Consider the following 19,489-nt stretch of genomic DNA (forward strand, 5'->3'; position numbering starts at 1 on the left):
TGCTGTCGTTCCAATGAACATAGACATGCCTCAACATCCTTTTCCTCCCACTCTTCCACCTTGGAGTTTAGCTCCCCTCCTGTCGTCACCTTCCACATCTTTATTGCTACCATGTGGTTCCACAGCTTCACATTCCAAATTGTTTTTTTGTCCGTGTTTAGTTTCCGCCCCTCCCCTGAGTTCCAAAAAGGCAGCTGCAAAGCCATTGGAATAGACCTCTAGTACAAACTCTCCAATGCTAGACAGAGGCACACTTATCTGAATCTAGATCACCTTCCTTATCTGAATCTAGACCACCTTCCTTCTCACAAAGGTACCTGTCCTTCAGATGCTAGAGTCAATCTCGAATTCTGAATTGAGATCAATTCCCGTCAAGCAAAAGTTCTCTCTTCTAGGCAGTAATGCACTTGTGGTCTCCGTTGGGGCTTTAGTACAATGCTTGCTGAGCAAAACTCTTACCCAATACGCAGCAGAAGATAAATAGATTGCCCCAAAGCTATCATACAATGCTGATAAAATCACACTCCACAAACCATGTGCACACAAGTAACGAAAGACACTTCAGACCCAGAGAAAGTACACTCAGATATACAGCCAAAAGAACAACGTATCGACGAGAAATGGAGCTTAATACTTAATCACAACAACCAGCCAATTTCATCGCCACGTAGCTCTTACATGTCATGCATATTTATAGTATATATCGACTTTCATGTCAAGATCTGGACTGGAGATTGTCCTCCAGTTTCGTCACTGCTTACTCTTCAACCCCCTAACCCATTGATCCTCTGGAATTCTATCGGCCCAATCTGGATGGAAACCCCCCAGGGTTATTCCTCGCATTGCATGCTTGATCGCGAGACATCGCTCCGGTAGTAACGGGGCCGATCTTCGTGCCTCATCGCTTTCGTTGGCTTTAAAAATTGCCAGTTCTGCTTGTATTCTCCGTCTTTCGTCTTCCTCCTCCTCCTCCTCCGTATCTAAAATTTCAATGTCACGGTGAGTAATACGCCCATTTATAGCTAGGAGGTCTAATCCAGCAATGTCACCGTAGATATGAAATTCCACTCCATTCAATGATACGACATTTCCGCCATTGGCTGTTGTGATCACAATGTCGGATCGGTGAGATCTGTCGAGCGTTCCAGCGCCTACCTCCGTGTTCCCGTCTGAAGATCCTGTCGGCAACTGCTGGTATCCCGCAGGAATAGAAATTTCTGGCGGCTGTTCTTCTTGCTCTGCATCAAGATGCAAGCGAATTAACAAATTGGGCATTGCGTCATCTTCTTGAAGGTCCTAAAGAGAGCTCCGAGTAACATACCTGCTGCTGCAGGTGACAACGGCAAAGCCATCCCTCCACCAAATTGAAGCCTTCTCTCCTTTTTTTTTTGGCCTGTTATGGAAGACTTAAGTGGAGAGAGCGTGTTTTGTAGAAGCGAAATTGGATATTTTAAAATTAAGTTTTGTGTTTATTGTGTGGGTTTTGATTGGTGCATGGCTCTCCACGCTACACGTGGCGTCCCATCCTTTACGCTTGCCAACCAGCACGTGGCACCCCATGGTTTACGCTTGCGAATCGGCCATGCTTGGCTTTTGATTGTCCCTCTCCCAAAAATTGGCGCATTGAACGCACAATCGTTCTATCTCGCTGCTTTCTGATCTATTGCTATCTAAGTCCCTGAAACTCACGATTTGGTTTTCTCCTCGCAGGGCGCGAACTAAATTCTTACGCCTGCAAAGCCCGCTCTGAACTTCCGCGTCAATTCATGCAAAGGCCGTTGTGAACTTTCGTAGGCTTCCAAGCTGTTTTCTCTGAGTCGTTCGGCCATGTCAAGCGGTGAAGGAGGGGAAAAATACGAACAGGGAATTGGGTAATCGTAGAGCTTCCGTCACAAGTGCTAGATGAAAGGCTGGGGCGTTTGTCCTTGCAGTCCTTGAAAGGAGAAGGTCAACAACATAATATAGACGGGAAGTGTACACCGTTGAATTGTTCCAAGGAGTGCGAGAGCTCAACGTGCGCAAAGAGGAAGGATGGTGAATTGGCTATGGCGGATCAAAATCCAGGAGTAGAACCGCCTCGGTCCCAGCAGCGACCTTGATGAGCATGCTTCTTCTCTCCAATCCTAGCTGAAGCTGCTGTTTCCGGGTTGGTCCAATCCAGTCCAATGCGTACAATAGAAGAGAGAACGAAAGAGCTTCGACGATCCTTTTTGGCTATGGCGGATCACAGTCACTGGAGTCTTTGCTCCACTGGGTTGGTTCAATCTAGTCCAATGCGTACAGTAGAAGAGAGTATGCTCCACCTAGATCTTTGTCTTAGTTTGAGTGATATGTGTTTGAAATGACAGCAACGCACACTGCAGTTATGCTCTCCCTCATTGCAGAGATCATGCGTACTACGTGTGTGGTTTTCTCTATAAAAGTTTGTATCGAGGGACGTTTGAGCCCATATTCTTGGATGGAAGAAGTTGAGAGAAGCACACAAGCAGCAGGACACGGTCAAAGGCTGTTTACCGGAGCTACATGCTCATAGGCTTTTCCAAAAAACTGGAAGGATGATGCAGAGAAATGGGTTGCAAAGTTTAGTGGATGAATTGAATAATACGATTCGTAATTGAATAACGCGATTTGTGTATCTCTGATTCTTGTGGCGAGGGCTTGATAAGAAAGACTAAGAACACTTGATCATTGCATATGTCTTGGTACACGAGAGAGAGAGAGAGAGAGAGAGAGAGAGAGAGAGAGAGCCGGAGAGAGAGCTAGCTGGAATTACGTTTCAATAGTTTAAAGGATCACTTTTGTTTGTTGCCGTCGTTGAGCCGCACTTATCCGTTAGGATTTAACATGGCTAGAATTGCGATGGGTCCCCAACCGGATTCTTCCTCTCAAAAGTAGAAACGGATTTTCGAAGACTAAAAAAACGGGATCTTTCTCAAGTGTTCCGTCTGCCTTTCTTGTTCGACGTGTTTCTAGCTACTTCGTGTGTGATGTGTTTCTAGGTGCTTTGTTACCTGAACGGAGGCTACCAACGCATCCACCCGGGATAGTATCTCCTCGACACACCCATCCTATTCCTAAATCCAACTAGTTCTTCTCTGTGTATAAAATCCCGTCTGGTTGTCGTTGTTGCTCTGTTTCGACGTTTTGGTTTTGCCCATCATTTGTTTATCGCCTGCCCAAACACTTCTTCAGTTATGGCAAACGTAGCTCGTGTGAGTCCTGGAGAGGAATGACAAATCTCTAGAGATTCAATGGACACTAGTAGCGGGAATTTTCAGAAAGGTCTAGTTCGTCCGTTGTTCTACGCCAATTTCCATTTGGATTTCGTCATTTTCTGATTTCCTCCTCCAGTGCCAATTTCCATTTCGATTTCGTCATTTTCTCATTTCCTCCTCCAGATTTTGTGATTTTGTTCTTTGTTTCAAACGATTGAGTGGACGAAATAGAGAGAAAAGAAGACCATGAATGTAGAGAAAAGAAGACCATGAATGTAGTCTTTGAGAACACGGGTTAAAAAGTGTCCATGTTGATACCCTTGTAGGTTCTTCTCTCGGTAAATCGCCTCTGCTTCTTCCTCTGTGTGTGTACAAACCGTTGAAGACTTCTGCCAGCCTTTAGAAAGTTGCTACCCCTTCTTCTTCTTCTTCTTCTTCTTACGTTCCCACATCGCACCTGCCTCCAAAGATTTGTTTGCGTGTTGCTCCTTTGTACCATTGCTACTCCCACTCTATCACTTGTGTGCGTCCATTCCCAGCCCCCCGTCCATTTCTCTGCGTCCTTGATCCAAGGCTCGATGTCTTCCCTAATAGATTTCTGCATTTCGCCTTCCCCATGTAGGAAACGGAGAAGGATCCAAAGCAAAAACAAATGGTTAACCTGTGGTTGACATGTGAGGACCTCTGGTTAAGACCTGTGGTTAACATGTGTCGACGCATGGTCGCCTCGGATAGTACTCCTGGATGAACCCATGTGGTCAACCCCTCGTGTCGTGTGGCTGACCTGTGTTGACACATGGTTGACATGTGGTCAACGCCTGTCGTCATGCGGTCAACGCCTGTCGACATGTGATCAACGCCTATCGACATGTGGTCAATGCCTGTCGTCCCGCGCACTTGCAAGGCAAGGGTTTGTTTTTGCTTCTGACAGATGCGTGATTAAAACACGTCCACCAGCTCTAGCATCAATGCCTTTGGACCTAGCACTGTCAAACGAGCAAGCAAGGCAAATGGGTGTCGCCAAGAGTCATGGCCTCAAGAAGAAGACAAAGAAGAATTTAAAAATAGCTTTCCATGCTGCGGCCAAACAAGCTTGCGACGAAGGTGAGACCGTGGGTTTTATTTATACAGAATTCCATCAAACCCTTTCTTTCGGCATTGATTTGTTGTTCCTTTGGTTTTTCAGTATGTAGTGTGCTTTGCGGGATGTGGACGAGGGGATTGTGAATGTAGCCAAAAACATTCCGTTCACGCTTTGGGAGTTTTTGACTTCACCATTCTTGGAGTGGTCCTTGAAGGCAGCCTACGTACGAGTTTGGAAAAAGCATTTGCAGGGCAAGTCTCACAATTAGGATATGGCAAAAAGGTATATTGCTCACACCTGGTGTTAAATATTCAAAAAACATCCACTCCACGTGAATGCACTGAAACTGTTCTTCTTTCGCACAGGTTACAGGTGTGCTGCATTTTGTAAGCATGAACAATCCATTGGTCGAATACCTTTGTGACAGTTGCGGTGGGCCACGCGTTAGCCGAGACCCAACAAGGCCATTCTGCTACAGCTGCAACAGTGTTCAAACGATTGTGCAAGTGCCCAATTTAAAAGGGTGTGTGATCGTGCGCGATGGAAATCAGGTCGCACTACAACTTCACGGCCCCCACGTGGATGAGGTCCTTGGCCTCCATTGCCCATTTTTGGAATTTCATAGCCGGAGCGTTGTTGCAACCGGGTCGTTGCTACTAGACAAAAGGCCAATAGGAGATTTCATAGTTAATAGCTTTGGCTACGTTACAAACTTTGTAAAGGTTGCGTAGCTAGGCCGCACTTCATGATTGGCTTCTGCTTGCACACACACAAGTTTCCCTTCTTTTCGTGCACCCACCTCAGTTGAGTTTCACCTTGCCTTGTACATACCGTTGTGCAGAGCCCAGTTACGACCGTACTATGTAAAAACCCCATTCTCGTTTAATAAAAAAAAGAAAACCCTGTTCAGACAGCAAAACCAACACGTTCTTGGCTTGATACATGCAAAAAAATCGTAGTTAATGATGGATTTAAACATCGACTTACAACCTGAGTGCGTTGATTGGAACCTGAATTTCCTGGCGCAAAATCCGCAAAACACTAACACCTACGTCTGCCTGCGTAGCTTCTACCCTGCCAATTACCACCATGAGCTAATTTATGGAATAGTACAAGAGAGTTTTTTGCTTCTACTCTGTACTGCATGGGTGCCTTACCGAACTACACGAAGAAACTGCGTGCTGTTTTATGGTCTTTGCCTACGATGGGCACTCGCTACACCAGACCATCGTTGTTGGACAAAGCAAAAACTGGAAAAGGTGCTTGCTCCTCATACATGAGTCAACAACACCACCGGCAATATCACCAATGGTTGACACGAAGAAGAAGCGAAGCTACCAAGCATGGGGTAAGTGCGAAGTGGATTCCTTGGTGCAACTCATGCTGCAAGAGCCAGAGACCCCCGCAAGCAAAATCACCAAGCTTTTCGAAGAACATCACGTGCCGAACAACCGCTCAACAATGCAAATTTGCAACAAAACATACAAGTTACGGAATGTGTAGTACACTAAAGGCATTGCCCAAACAGAAGGAGCTACCAGGGTAAACCAGGTGTTGGAGAGTCCCTCCATTGACAAAAAACACAAATGCTGCATCCAATTTGAAAGCAACACGGAAATGTGCAAGCGCCAAAAGGAAAACAGGTGAAAACAAAGTAGTGACTACGTACCTAGCCAAAATAGAGGATACCCCAAGATATGCCTGCCAGTCCCGCGGATGCTTGATGTTCAAGCAGAAACTACGATGCTTAAGGCACGGAATGCAAGAATTTGCAGTAGCAGACAACATTGTCGTAGCACTTCTCTTGCAAAAAAGACATTGTGTGTGTTCGTTGTGCCACAAGCAAATCTAGCAAAATAAGACTCTAGTCTTTTTGAAAAGAAACACACAAATGTCTCCCAAAGCAAAATACACAAGCAAACTGAACAAAACAGAAGAGCGCCTAATGTCTATAAGGATACCATTCGCACAAATTCACCAACGAAGGCTAGTTAGGGCTACACGGTTGCATTGTGAATGTCTTTGCGGATGTTGAAAGAGTGCAACGAGTCTTGCCATGATTTCTTAATGACAGCCATAGTGACAGTGGCAATCAAGTGACAGCAACACTACAAACATAACTACATCAGCGGCCTAGTCCGGCCAACACAAACAATGCACTACATGAAATGCTAGACACCCCTCTGTACAAGCAAAACAATGTACAAATTAACAAGGCTTGGCTACAACACATTTATGAAATTCAAGTTGCTGAAGCAATCCTTACTGGGGAAGCCACGTGCTCAAACGTAGCACCTCCAGAGGTGGATCTAGAAACAGACACTCTGGTCCACGGCATTTACTCAAGCTAGCAAGTTATTGACTACGAGGGGAAACCAATAATAGTCTCCCCCTCTGAGGTCTTCTCACCACTAGGGATTTTTAGGGACACACATTGTGAAGAGCTAGCTTTCCCTACACTGTTCTTCAGCTGAACTCAAACATATAACATACCAAGCCGGACAACATACAAAGAAATAGCAAAGTGGGAAATACGAAATGAGGACAGAAGGTTCACATGGTCAATTGAGAATCTTTTTTTCAAAACAATGAAAGTTCTAATTCGTCAAATACTTTCATCATTTTGGGTTTGGATGAGAAAAGGCCAGCTGTGCAAGGAGCAACACTGCAAGCAAAGACTGTTATGCAAGACACCAACATTGAGAAACTGTTATAGTCAATCATTGGTTACCGAGACTTCACTTGCGAACATTGGCCAACTACAAACAACATCTAAAGCAGAATGTGTTCGTAATGGTCAGGCAACTAGGTGCACCAACGTTCTCCATTACACTCTCCGTTGGAGAAAAACGATGGGAGCCATTGCAAAAATGCCTACAGTACCTACACGAAAAAGACGATGCAGGGCTAGGTGAAGCGGGTGTGTATGACATGAACGAAGCTACTAGATCTGACCCAGTCACCACAACCCAATATTACGTGCACAAATTCAAGGCTCTGAAAACTTTGCTGTGCCAAGACAACACTATCCTGGGGCAAATTGAAGACTTCTTCTTTGTAACCGAATTCCAAAATAGAGTCAGCCAACACGACCATGGATTGCTATGGGTGAAAGATGCCCCAACCTATGGAAACTGCAGTGATGACTACCTAGAAAATTTTATAGACAAATACATTTCAGCAGTCAGTGCCTTGCTTGGCATTACATAAAGCGACTTACAAACCCACAAACACGGAAAAACATGCAAGAAAAAAAAAGACATGCAGATTTAGATTTCCAAGGCCACCAATACGTAGAACAAGACTACTCAGCCCATACTCGAAGCAAAAAGACATTGAAAAACATCAGCAAAACTATAGGAGAATAGACGCATCAATGCACGTTGACAAGAACAAAGCCCTGGACTTTGATCAACTGCTCATACAAATTTCAATGTCAGAAGACATCGCAGCAGTTCGCAGCAAAATCTCACAACCAACACTTTTCTTGAAAAGGGAACCAAAGGATATATTTACAAACAACTTCAACCCAGCTCTATCAAACCTATGGGGAGCGAACACAGATGTTTAGTTCATCTTAAACCCCCATGGAGTAGCCACCTACTACACATCGTAATAACCAAAGTCGACAAGGAAACAAATAATGCAGAAAAAAAAGCAATAGCAGAGAGCTTCGAGCAGAGCGGCCCAACAAATGAGTGCATTCAAAAAATAAAAAATGCAATTTTAAACACACAGCACATTAGCGCCCAGCAAGCATGATACTTATGCCTTTTGCTACCACTCTCAACTACAACCAAGGACTTCGTATACATAAACACCAGCAAGCCAGAGGAGTGAACCTTGCTATTAAAAAGACGTGCACAACTTGAACGGCTCTACCCAGACAGCTCAGACGCTTTCTTCGATGACATAATGACCAAGTACAAACAATGAGCAGAAGAACTTGAAGAGACATGCCTCACTGAATTCGCAAGCAAATACACAATACAAAATGGGGTAGCAAAAAAAAGAAGACGCAAAAAGATAATAAAATTTAGCAACTACAACGAAACAAAAGATCGTGAAAACCGCCACAGGAAGAAGTGCTTGCTGTACCTCCCATTCGATCAGTTCGAGCACACAACAACTGAGGAATTCAAGAATTGGAAAGACATCTATGACAAAAGCCATCACACAATCAAAATCAACAAAAGCAAGTTTCACAAAATATTGACCCAAACCACAACAAGCAGCACTAGCAACAATAGCACGCAAATGCCAACAACCCCCCTTCGATCGGAATCAACACCTCAGCAAATTGACCTCGCAAACGAGCCTCTCATACTATGTGCAAAAACCACATCGAGCCTTCCACAACTAGTCCATCAACAAAATCTAAGCAACGAGATGTACTACACTATGCTTAGAAAAATGAACAACGACCAACGACTCATACTAGATAATATTATGTTGAAAAAAAGGCTGTAACCCAAGTGCTCGTTCCACTTGTTCATATCCAAGAATGCAGGTTCATGGAAAACATATGCCGCCATTGTCATTGCAGAGGCCTTGCTCCGCTACTACTCTCACAAAAGCACAACATACATCGACCTCCCAAGAGCATTACTGCTAGCATACACTGGAAAGGTTGCATGTGCAATCGGCGAAAACACACTCCATGCAGCCCTGCACTTACCACTACTATTAACAACATACACAAGCCTATCAGCTGAAAACCTACAAAATCTATCAACCCAATACAAAAACGTAGAACTACTCCTCATTGACAAAAAACTCACAAAAAAAAATCCCAATTTTGACTCTACCACAATTTCAAAACATCGCCACAATAGGACTTGTACTCACAACGTATTACAAAGACAACCTCACACTTTCACATCAAAACACCATAGTAGTGCAAGGATGTGCGAGCTTACTAGCTATTCTACGCACAAAGAAACAATAAGACATTGCCATCCTAAACATATACAAATCACTAACAACAAAAATAGAAACGTTAATTATAAACATACAAACACAAATGAGCATAATACAAAACAAAATCTGTACATATATCACAGGAGACTTCAATATTAACTACCACTCCGACAGGTCAGCTTCAAAGAAAATCCAAGTACTCATGACTTGATATAATATGCACTAACTAATAACTCTACCGACGACAATTCATGGGTCTACCATTGACCAAACGACTCTAACAACCAAAACAAATCAGGTACAAGCTATGTGTAGTGGTTTGACCACTGACTACTATACACAACATTACACGGCATACAAAAACCAAAGCTTGCACAATAAATCAAGGGGAAACCTAAGGCGGGCCGACTGAAGTACCTTAGCCTTACGAATTTGTGAAAGCAAAAAATCATGATTTCCAAAAATGCAAAAAGACTGCCCACGTGGCGAGTTGTTGTTGGCCTTCACTTGCACGTGTGTTGGCCTCATTATTGGCCTGCATGCGTAGTTAGGGAGGTTCTAGCGTGTATCGAGGTGCATCTCTACAGTTCCAGCGTTCTCCTGGGTTGGCGATGCATCTTTGCAGCAAAAGATTTTGTAAGTCTGCATTCATTACGTCAAAGCGGAGGTTCTGATGTGGAGCCTAGTGCCATCTAAAGCTTCAGAATAGTTTTTTGGTGGTGGTTTGCCGTGTGTGTGTGAAATCGATATTCTTGTTTAATGAGCAAGTCTTTTGGAGAATGGATGTGGGTAGGCGTACGCAACCTGTTTCTCTTCCTGTTGATTTTGCCTATTTAAACGTTGCTTTGGAGAGAATTGCATTAGCTTTCTCTATCGTTCTTGCTTTGCGAATAGCTACTATGGACGGCTCTGCTGAATTTATGGATACAGATAGTGGTACCTTCGCTAAAGGTGCTTCTTACTTTATTTTCTCTTTGAGTGTCCTTTCTTGCTTTCCGATTGCATGAGTCCTTTCTTCTTTTTTGATTGAGTAACATTCTAATTGATTTTGTTTTGGTAGGTCTTGCCAAAGCGTGCCTTAAGATTGTGGACTCTCCTGTCACTCCATCGAAAAAAATTCCCACTGTGCAAGACATGGAGAAACTTGTGAAAGGAAAGAATGTTGGTGATGGTGAGAGTAATTGCTGGTAGCGGTTCTTTGCGTCTGTTTTACTGGTTATAAGCTTTCAACTCTGATTGTAGTCGATTCGTGTCTGCTAGCGTGGTTCTGGTCCTGCAAAAACTGCAATGCCATAGTCGTCGTAAGTTGAACTGAAGAAGGATTCGCTTGAGGGAGAACGATAATCGTTTGTTGCGAGTTGTGCTATGGGCTGACTATGGTGTTGCAACAGATTTGACGATGCTTCATGCACGACGTGTGAAAAAAACTGCCCATGTTGTTTTAGATTAATAACATGCAAATAGATGTCCCTGTGCATTTCATTGCGTTGGTGAGTGTCGTCCTCTGTGCATTCTATCACGTCTTCTTCCACTGGTGATTGACGTTGCGCCAACAAATTTGTGGTTTAATATATTTGCATCAGCCTTTGGAGGTTTGGGATGCCGTTTTATGCATTTGTATGCAGTTTCCCACCACTGTATTACTGTTCTTTTCCTCTGTGGATTCATCTTGTACCTGAAATTGAGTCGTGATAATGCTCCGCCCCGCTGTTGTGAAGAATACGTTGCCATTTCTGCGTTAAAAAATGTTTTTAAAACATGAATGACGCAGCCCTTTTCTTGTATGAGTTGTATTGTCGTTTTCCTCATCGTTTTTTTCTTTGTTCATGAAAAAACATATGTCCTCTCGAGAATAATTTGTTGTAATTGTATTCTCCTACTACAATACATGTCTAGGGCACACTTAAATTGGTGTTTGCTTCTTATGTGCAGGTGCCATATCGGCTTGTTCGTATGTTGAGAGGACGTCATCTCCGCCCTCTCCAAAGGCAAACTTAATGTTGCTTGCTTCTCAAAGTCGACCCCCTAAGGAAAACCTATTGAAGAATTCTTCAATTAAAAAAACTCCATGGTGATCCTTGAAAAATTCATTTCATTAAGGTTGCCTAAGAGGCGTATGCCCAAGGTAAACATTATTTTCTTTGTTTTTGCATTCCTCTTTTAAAGAAGTTTTTTTGATTAATTTTCACTTTTTTTGAATCTAGTGAAGAAGCTTATATGGGAAAATCCGGAGTACATTAGTTTTAAGTCTACGATCACTTCTCATGTGTGATGCACATGTAAAACTATGCATGTGAAATCCTTTGTTGGAAACAAATCCCCACCAAGGAAAGGCGCAAGTCAAGTTATAAACATCGAGTTTGATTAAATTGGACAATGAAGTTGCAAATGTTACTATTTCATTGAACTTTGAAATCTTTTGCTAGTACCAAGAAATTTTATTCAAAAAGGATATGTTTTACTATTTCATATGTTATTGTTGTTTATTGGACTTTTGGAAGTAAGTAATTGTGCTTTGCAAGGGAGATATGTTCTTTTACTAACTATGAAATAAATGTGCATTCACATTCATTTTTATATGTCCCAACTATGGTTACTTGTAATATTCTTCTATGGGTACTTCATAGAAATTTTTTTTTTGGTTCTCCATAAGCAATAAATTCACTTAGAACTTCTTCTTTAAAATTTGATTTCAATACCCTTCAATCTCCCTTCATCTTGTATTTGTATTGGCATAATGAGCAAGCAACTTGTCTCTAAAGAAGATAACGACGAAGTAAACTCATACAATGGACTTCATGATTTTAAGAACATGCAAACCTTACCACATAATTGCCCATCCAATGCCAAAGCTATAGTTCCATCAAAAGGCAACTTTGTAAGGGGGGGAAATTCTCTAGTGTCTCTAGGGATAAGCCACCTATCTGATTGTGCACCACATAGATTTGTATTTTAGGGAAAACTACTTTGCAAACATGGTACATACAAAGTCATAAACCACAAATATCCTACATTCTTGAAAGGGGACTTCATCGACAAGTTCTGTTCCCATACTATTACTTTTCTCATTCCTTCTACTTATATTCATCAATTTGTAAATTTTTTACAAATTGGAGAATTTTATAGATTAGAGGGCGCAACTGCTGTGGCAAGAGGATCAACTGAAGGGGGAACATCAGAGTTCTCTTTACTTGTTGATGCAACCAATTGTATCATCAAGGGGGAACCTTTTGAGGGAAACCTTCGCCTCTTACCGGATCATTCACTTTGCACATACATCCCTTGGGCTGTTGAAATGATAAACTTTAGAAAGTTGAATGTTGCCAATGTTATGGGAACTGTTGCAATCATCATTATAAAGGTTGCAAGCAATGAAGGCATGGCATATCAGATCATAGTTATGGATGGACCTTGAGACGAAGATAGAGTAGCAGTAAGTTTTGTTGTTTGTTGATCACTATCATTCTTTTTCACTTGAACTACAAAGTATCTAACTTGTGTTGCTCTTTCCATCTTCGTGTCATAGCTATCTTTTGTCAAAGAATGAAAAAGTACCCTCACTCACCTTGTCCAGGAGTTTAATGAAGAAGGTGTCATTATGTATGTATTGAAAAATGTCTCATTCTTGAAAGCAAAAGGGACGATTTGCATCTTTGATTTCACCATTTTAGCAGACTTGCCCGATGGTTCAATCAAAGATGGGTTGAAACAAGCTTTTATTAGTCAAGTTGCAAGACAGCACACAAAGATAACTCGAATTCCTCCACATGACTTGCAAACAAACTCAAGCAAGTCTGCATTAATGTTGGTGAAGTGCATAACTTTGTATACCTGCAATGGAAGAAAGCTCATTGTGTTAGAGAACTTGCACATCATTGTAATTAAATTAAGTTGCATGTAGAAATGGATCCTCTTCACCCATATTGCTACTCCTACAAGGGTCTACAAGCAATTGCACAAGTCCCTTGCTTGACCGTGGATATCATCTAGTGTGTAGGCGACCAAGTGCCCGTTCATATCAGAGGCCCCTATGTCAATATTGTGCTTTCCTTAGGTGTTCCTTTTGTTGAGATCTACAAGCAAGACCTCATGATGGCATGAGAGAAGCTTAGGAGCTCCAAGCCTAGTGGAAGCTAATTACAATGAATAGTTCAAGATTTGTAATTGATTTTGAAGCAAATGCATAATGTAATTGTCTTCCTTGTGAACATCTATGCATAGTGTGATTGTCTTCTTTACTATGTTTGCAAGTTCTACATTTTTTACAAAACCATCATATTGTGAAGACAAAGTTTAAGAGTACCATGGACATAGAGGAGCTATTGCACACAAAACAATTGTCAAAAAATGAAGACTTCATAATGAAAAATCCAACGAACACAAATACCCTTATTTGTCTTCTATATGTTTTCCCTTCTTTAACATCCCAACAATTGCTAACACTTGTATTTGAAAACATTCTTGCTACCTCTCATACAAGTAATAGTGCATGGCATATCTTCACAAAATAATTGGGAAGGGCACAACATTGACAATTGAAATACTCCAAAATTTAGCTCAAAACTCTTTAGGATCCCATGTGTTGGTGGTAGACATACTCCAGTGTTTGCATGCCATTTTCAAGTCTTCTTTTTCTTTACTATACTTCAATGGAAACAAACTTTCAAGGAAGATTAAAATAGGTAAAATGAAACAAAGTGATACCAAGGCATTACTATTAGATGAATCAACTGTTCCTTGCACAATCACTCTGTTTAAACATTTGCAAGCTAAGCATGTATACAATGTATGGAACAAAGAGGATGATCTTTTTTGGCATGAACTCATCCATTAAAATCCAGGCTTTCCTACCAAAAATATTGCTTCCCTCTTCCTTGATTATTTTGTACAAACCACTTTACAATGCAAGGCACTTCGAACAAAATATACTTCAACCAAATCTTGGTTTCATGGGAAATAACACAACAATGGTAGCATCAACATCACAAGCCAAATCATTAAAGAGAAAATAAAGTCCACTTTTGCACGTGCAATGATATGCAAAGATTTAAGAAAGTTCTAGATACCCCAAGTTTTCCATGCATTTGTTGCAGGATGTTAACATTTCTTGCAAAGTTACAAAAACTGAAGGAGGATATGGGTATTTTTTTCAAAGATAATGGAATAAATGTATCAACCTCTCAGGCAACTAATAATTTCTCATGTTCTCAAAGCTACAAAGACATCAAGAATAAAAAAATAACCCTGTTGTCTACCAAGAACATGAAAATGGTACATGTCAAAACATACACTCAAAAACTTAATGATATCGAAGCACGCTTGATTGCTATTAGAATACCATTTGCTCACATAGAGAATTGACCTATGAAGGACAATTTGGCCTTATGGAAGCGTTGTCAATGTTTTTTGTTGACGTTGGTAGAGCACAACGAGTGTTTCCATGGCTTTTAATTGAGAACAACACAGTTGCTATAGCAATCAAATGGAAACTATCATATGAACACTGCTACATGAGTGGCATTGTTCATCCAACATTTGCAATGCTTGCCCTCAAAGAATTATTGGATACACCACTATACAAACACAGTAGCTCCATCTGAGGGCTTCTCACCAACTAAGCATCTTCAAAGACAAATTTTGTGAAGAAGAACTTGCTTATCTCAAGCTATTCTTTGGCACAACTCAAAACTACAATGTTCCTGAACATATGTCCTACCAAACCATTGCAAAGTGGGAGCTAACAAGTGTAGACAGAGGCTTTGCACTATCAATAGACAAACTTTTGTTATAATGAAAATCCTGGTGAGGAAAATATTTCTTCATCTTGGGTTCACATGCGCACAGGCCAGCCACAAGGGAGGTCTTTGCAAGAACGATGCAGTAATAGACACGAACATTGAGAAAATCTTACAGTCGAATATAGGCTATCGTGGCTTCTCACACCTTTGAACATTAGCAGACTACAAATATTACCTCAATAAATATCTTTTCGCAATGGTAAGACAGTTGTTGCGAACACCAACATTTTTTGTCACATTATCATCCATAGAGAAACTCTGGGAACCATTGATAGATTACCTTAAGAAAGTAAACCCAAGCTTGCCTAACTCCATGTATAGCAATTCAAACATTGAGATAAGAAACCTTATTTGCTTGGATCCAGTGTCTACTGCTACAAGATATTACGTCCATAGGTTCCAGGCTCTTAAAACATTGCTAAGTAATGACCCTTCCATTCTCAAAAAATTAAATGACTTCTTCTTTATCACATTGAGTTCCAAAATAGAGGAAGCCAATATGACCACGGCCTTTTGTGGATTGGATCTTTGACAACGAGGAGATTGAAGCTTTTGTAGACAAACACATTTGTATGACCATGTCTTTGTTTCCCTTCACACTTAAAGATATTCAAACCCACAAACACTACAAAACATGCTACAAAAGAAGAAAACACTATAGATTTGGTTTCCTGCGGCCACCTATGGATAGAACTAAGATAGTACTTCCGCTGCAACTTGAGTCAATTGATAACACTCTAAAGAAAAACATAAAGACCATCAAGATAGTGTTACTAGATGATGCGACACTATCGCTGGACTATACTTCCTTCTTGGGAACTATAGACCTATCACAAGATGAATACATTCAAAGCCTACGGTCTTCAATTTCACAACCAACAATATTCTTGAAAAGAGAACCTAGAGATATACACACAAACAACTTCAATCCAACATTGTCTAATCTATGGGGTGCAAACACAATACTAAATCCACATGGGGCAGCTACATATTGCACTTCATACATGACAAAAAATAGATAGAGAGACTACAGAAGCAGTTAAAGTAGCTATGTCACAAAGCATGGCATCAAGCGCACAACCTAATGAATGTATCCGGGCGCATGTTGGTAACACAATTCTAAATACTAAACACATAAGCTCTCAGCAAGCTGTCTACTTGTCCTTATCCTTGTCACTATCAACATCATCAAGAAGTTTCCAATACATCAATACAAATCCACCAAAAAAATGTACCCTGCTTTTGAAGCGATGGCAACAACTCCAACAACTACATCCAGATAGTATAGATATCTTCTTTGACAACATTATTACAAAATATCTGAAGCATCCAATAGATCTACAACATATTTTCCTAGCAAGATTTTCTAGTGAATACATAGTTCACGAGCAACTGCAACACGATGCAAGAAAGTGAGAGTGATACGTTTTAACAACTACAACATGATCAATGACCCTGAAAACCACTATAGGGAGATATGTACTTTGTTTCTCCCATACCACAATGTCGAATCAGCACTTGATGAAAACCATCCTACATGGCATGATAAAGAAAACTTAATAAATCAGCACTTAATGAAAACCATCCTACATCACATTAAGAAAACTAAAAACGAACAATGACCAATTCTCGACGACATCATGTTGCAAAAAAGAGTGACCCCACAAATAAAAATACATCTCATCTTAATAGGTAACACGGGAATCAGAAAAACTTTCACACTACTTGCATTGTCTAAGCACTTCTAAGGTATTACTCACACAAGGAAATTAGCAACATTGATTTGCCGAAAGTCTTGTTGCTTGCATACACCAAAAAGGTTGCATTCAATATTGGAGGAACAACTATTCACTCTACTCCTCGTTTGCCACTAATGGCATCCCATTACACAAGCCTCTTTGTTAAGATGCTACAAGAATTGTCGTAACTTTACAAAGACCTCTAGCTAGTGGTCTTCGATGAGGTTTCACTAATCAAGCATAGCATGCTAGTCGCAGCACTGATATGTGACTCAGGGAGATCAAGCACAACCACCTAGAACCATTTGGAGGAGTTGATATACTCTTGTATGGAGCCCATGCCAAGCTAGCCCCATAAAAGATTCATGGCTTTTTATGAGATTATCAAACACATCAAACATTGCTACTTATTGGGAAAACAATGTTTTCCTCTATGAACTCACCATACCAATGCATCATACAAACCATCAATACATAAAAGTACTAAAAAAAATAAGAGCAGGGCAACAAACTCTTGATGATCAATCATTTCTTGCAAAAACCACCACACAAGCAAGACATACCTATTCTATACCAATGCAACAAAAGACGTTCACAAGAAAGAAGTATTTGATTTGCTCACAAACAATCCTTCAAGCAATTGACAAAAAACACAAAACATGTAGCAAAAATCTAGCAATACCATCGGACCCAAAGAACACCGTTGGCCTGCACAAATTCTTGCATTTAAAGCCAGGAAGGATAATAGAGATTTGCTCTAGAAACTTGGATATTTTATATGGCCTAGTCAATGGTGCTGACAAAAGATTTAAAGACTCAAACAAAAGTGAAGAACCACATATTGTTTGGGTCCTCTTCAACAACAACAACACAGGGAAACTAGCATGCCTCAACAACAAACATATCTACAATGACAAAATCCCATCTAGTTGGACCCCAATACATCCAATCACTCGAGAACTCCAAGTGAGTAAAAACCGCTTGAATACAATCTCTCGAACACAAATTTCCAGTGTAGACAAGGCCATGTGTTTTGATTCGTATAGGGTCAAATGCAAGTGTCTCCATGGTTAGTCCTTGTGAGCGATGGATTCTTCTACCAGCTGTAGCCTGGATAGAGAACTATGTTCATGTGATTGTATTCAAGTGGTTGTTGCCTACTTGAAACTCAAAAGTGATATGTAGCATTGGTGTCCATGATATTGGTTTGGTGTTGTCATATAAGTGTTTGTTTTCATAGTGAGCCCATGCACCTGTGTTGTTGTCTTTGAATTCTATCTGCACAATAAATGGTTTCTTGTTGGTTTTAGAGTCTCTGAATATCCCATATGTGCCTTTGACAATGCCATCATTGATGTCAAGGTTTCCTGAGCATATCTCAATTATAATACTAGGTTTAAGTCATAGCTTGTTGTGGAGTCCCCGTGTTTTCCTAGGGTTGGAGTCCCCATGTTTTCCTAGGGTCATTTGGGATTATTGTTTTGCTGTAGGTTCTTTGTTTGATGTCAGTCATCGCATTAGGAGAATGTGCGGATGACCAGGCAGGTTTTTGAACATAGATTCATTGTGGTTGTTCTTTGCATCATTTGTAAAAAATAAATGCGGCACTTTGTTTTTATCTAGCAGGTTCTTTAAGTGCACTGTATTTAGATCCCGGGGGATTCACAAGAGGAAACTTATGATATCACGTGAGTGTACAATAGGGGGGTTTTTTTTAATGAGGCATAAGCTTATACATTAGGGGTGGGGGGCCTTTTATTTTTTCGCAATATTGAATTTAAGTTAGGGGGGCCATGCCATATTTAAGAGGGGGGGACATAGTATAGGCTACCTTCGGTAACTAGTCCAAACAAGTTTGGTTTTGTGTATGGTTTTGAATAGTCATAGGGAAAGTAATCTAAATTTGCTTATTGTGTGATCTAAATTCTTGAGAAAGAACGTAGATTTAAGGAAAGGGGGGACATAATAGAATTTTGGTGGTATCTTATAAGCTTAAATAGGGGTGTTTTATCATCCTACATGGATCCTCCATGGATCTTAAATAGGGGGTTTTCTTGAAGTTCATGCATGCAGGTGATGTCCCCCTTTCATGAAGAGTGAATCCCCTGAGGTTTAGATATCTTTGTCGGTTTGCGTTCTTGTATGGATTCTATTGAGTGCCTCCAAGAAGCTTGTATTTTCTTGGCACATTGGTTCTTGCAGTTTGTAGTAGCGGACATGTGATCTCCAAAAAGAACCCATCATAGATGTTGATTGTCCAGTGAAGATCCAAGAGTCTTTCACGAGGCTTGCTTGGCAAAAGGTCACCACAAAGCAGAATATCAACACCACCAAAGGGTTCGTCATGGTTATGTTTTATCTCTCACATCCACATGTCCGTTGCTACAAGGAATGTGTTAATTCCAACCATTGAAATTTCATCGATCAATATTAGTTCGATGTCTTTGTATTGTGTAGCTAGGATTTGTAGTTTTTCTGTTGAAAGGCTTGTGTATGAGTTTGTTAAGAAAGGCAAGTGAAGGGCTGCATGTATTGTGCTTCCACCAAATGTTCTTGCTGCCTTTCGGTGTATGCTAGTAGCAATACTTTTGGACATTTGATGTCTAATATGTTTTTGTGTGAGTAGTAATGGCACACTGCCTTTGCTATTGTTGTTGCAACAAAACTTTTCCCAGCTCCTGTGTTTCCTACAAAGTTGTCTACTTGCCTCTGTTCTTTTTTAAGCATAATGTC

At 40.8% G+C, this 19,489-nt stretch overlaps 1 protein-coding gene across 1 annotated transcript; it reads right to left on the reverse strand.

Moving 5' to 3' along the window:
- Nucleotides 1-417: 417 nt before the first annotated feature.
- Nucleotides 418-1,414, reverse strand: LOC147880870 (uncharacterized). The gene is made up of 2 exons (XM_087370131.1): nucleotides 1,322-1,414; nucleotides 418-1,238 (listed from the first exon to the last, which is right to left on the reverse strand). The coding sequence occupies exons 1-2, from the start codon at nucleotides 1,350-1,352 to the stop codon at nucleotides 751-753; spliced, it is 519 nt and encodes a 172-aa protein (XP_087226257.1). The 5' UTR covers nucleotides 1,353-1,414; the 3' UTR covers nucleotides 418-750.
- Nucleotides 1,415-19,489: the final 18,075 nt, after the last annotated feature.

This window comes from Dipteris shenzhenensis, chromosome 31 (assembly GCF_047967505.1).
Source record: "Dipteris shenzhenensis isolate YYH24624 ecotype China chromosome 31, Dip_SZ_1.0, whole genome shotgun sequence".
Lineage (NCBI taxonomy): Eukaryota > Viridiplantae > Streptophyta > Polypodiopsida > Gleicheniales > Dipteridaceae > Dipteris > Dipteris shenzhenensis.

Coding starts and splice junctions, on each gene's coding strand:
- LOC147880870 (XM_087370131.1), bottom strand. CDS start 1,352: ATGGCTTTGCCGTTGTCACCTGCAGCAGCAG. Junction 1,239..1,321: donor GTTGTCACCTGCAGCAGCAG/GTATGTTACTCG, acceptor ATCTTGATGCAG/AGCAAGAAGAACAGCCGCCA.